We start from the raw sequence: 513 nt of genomic DNA, 5'->3' as shown, positions 1-513 counted from the left end.
TCCCCCCCTTCCCCCCCCCCAGGCCCGCGGGAGCCCCTCGCCTCGGTGACGCCCTGCAGCAGCCCCGCCGGCCCGGGGGTCTGCGGCGCTATGAGAGGAGCTGCCCCCGCCGCCGGGGGCAGCCAGGACCGGGGCAGGCTCCCACCCCGCCGCCCGCTGCCGTGAGGCGGCTGTAGCAGGAGGAAGAGCCCCTTTGTTTTCCCTCCGTCCTTCCCGGGGGCTTCATGCCCCGCTGAGGGATGATGGAGGTGGTGGGGGACTTTGAGTACAGCAAGAAGGACCTGATAGGACACGGAGCCTTTGCTGTGGTCTTCAAAGGTCGCCACCGCAAGGTAAAATAAACAGCGACGGGCTTCGCCCGCAGCCGGAGCGGGGCTGGTTACACAACCCGGGGCCGACAGGAGCCCCTCGGGTGGGTGACAGCTGCGGTGGTGGTGGGAGGGTTGTGTCCTCTGCGGAGTTTTGACGTGGTTTGGGAGAAAAAAGAGCCGAAGGGAGGTGCGGGCTGGGCTG

General features: G+C 68.4%; 2 protein-coding genes across 2 annotated transcripts in view; both read left to right on the top strand.

The window, feature by feature from the left end:
• The window catches only part of NLE1 (notchless homolog 1), a 13,312-nt gene extending 13,136 nt beyond the window's left edge, over positions 1-176 (top strand). Inside the window, exon 13 of the mRNA XM_031059780.1 lies at positions 23-176. Coding sequence (XP_030915640.1) covers positions 23-176 — 154 coding nt within the window. The remainder of the gene's footprint in view (positions 1-22) is intronic.
• Positions 9-513, top strand: part of ULK2 (unc-51 like autophagy activating kinase 2) — a 36,596-nt gene continuing 36,091 nt past the window's right edge. Inside the window, exon 1 of the mRNA XM_031059805.1 lies at positions 9-332. Coding sequence (XP_030915665.1) covers positions 240-332 — 93 coding nt within the window. The 5' untranslated portion in view covers positions 9-239. The remainder of the gene's footprint in view (positions 333-513) is intronic.

Source organism: Geospiza fortis, unplaced genomic scaffold (genome assembly GCF_000277835.1).
Source record: "Geospiza fortis unplaced genomic scaffold, GeoFor_1.0 scaffold538, whole genome shotgun sequence".
Taxonomy (NCBI): domain Eukaryota; kingdom Metazoa; phylum Chordata; class Aves; order Passeriformes; family Thraupidae; genus Geospiza; species Geospiza fortis.
Note: the sequence above shows the minus strand (reverse complement) of the source record. Positions and strands in the feature narration are given on the sequence as shown.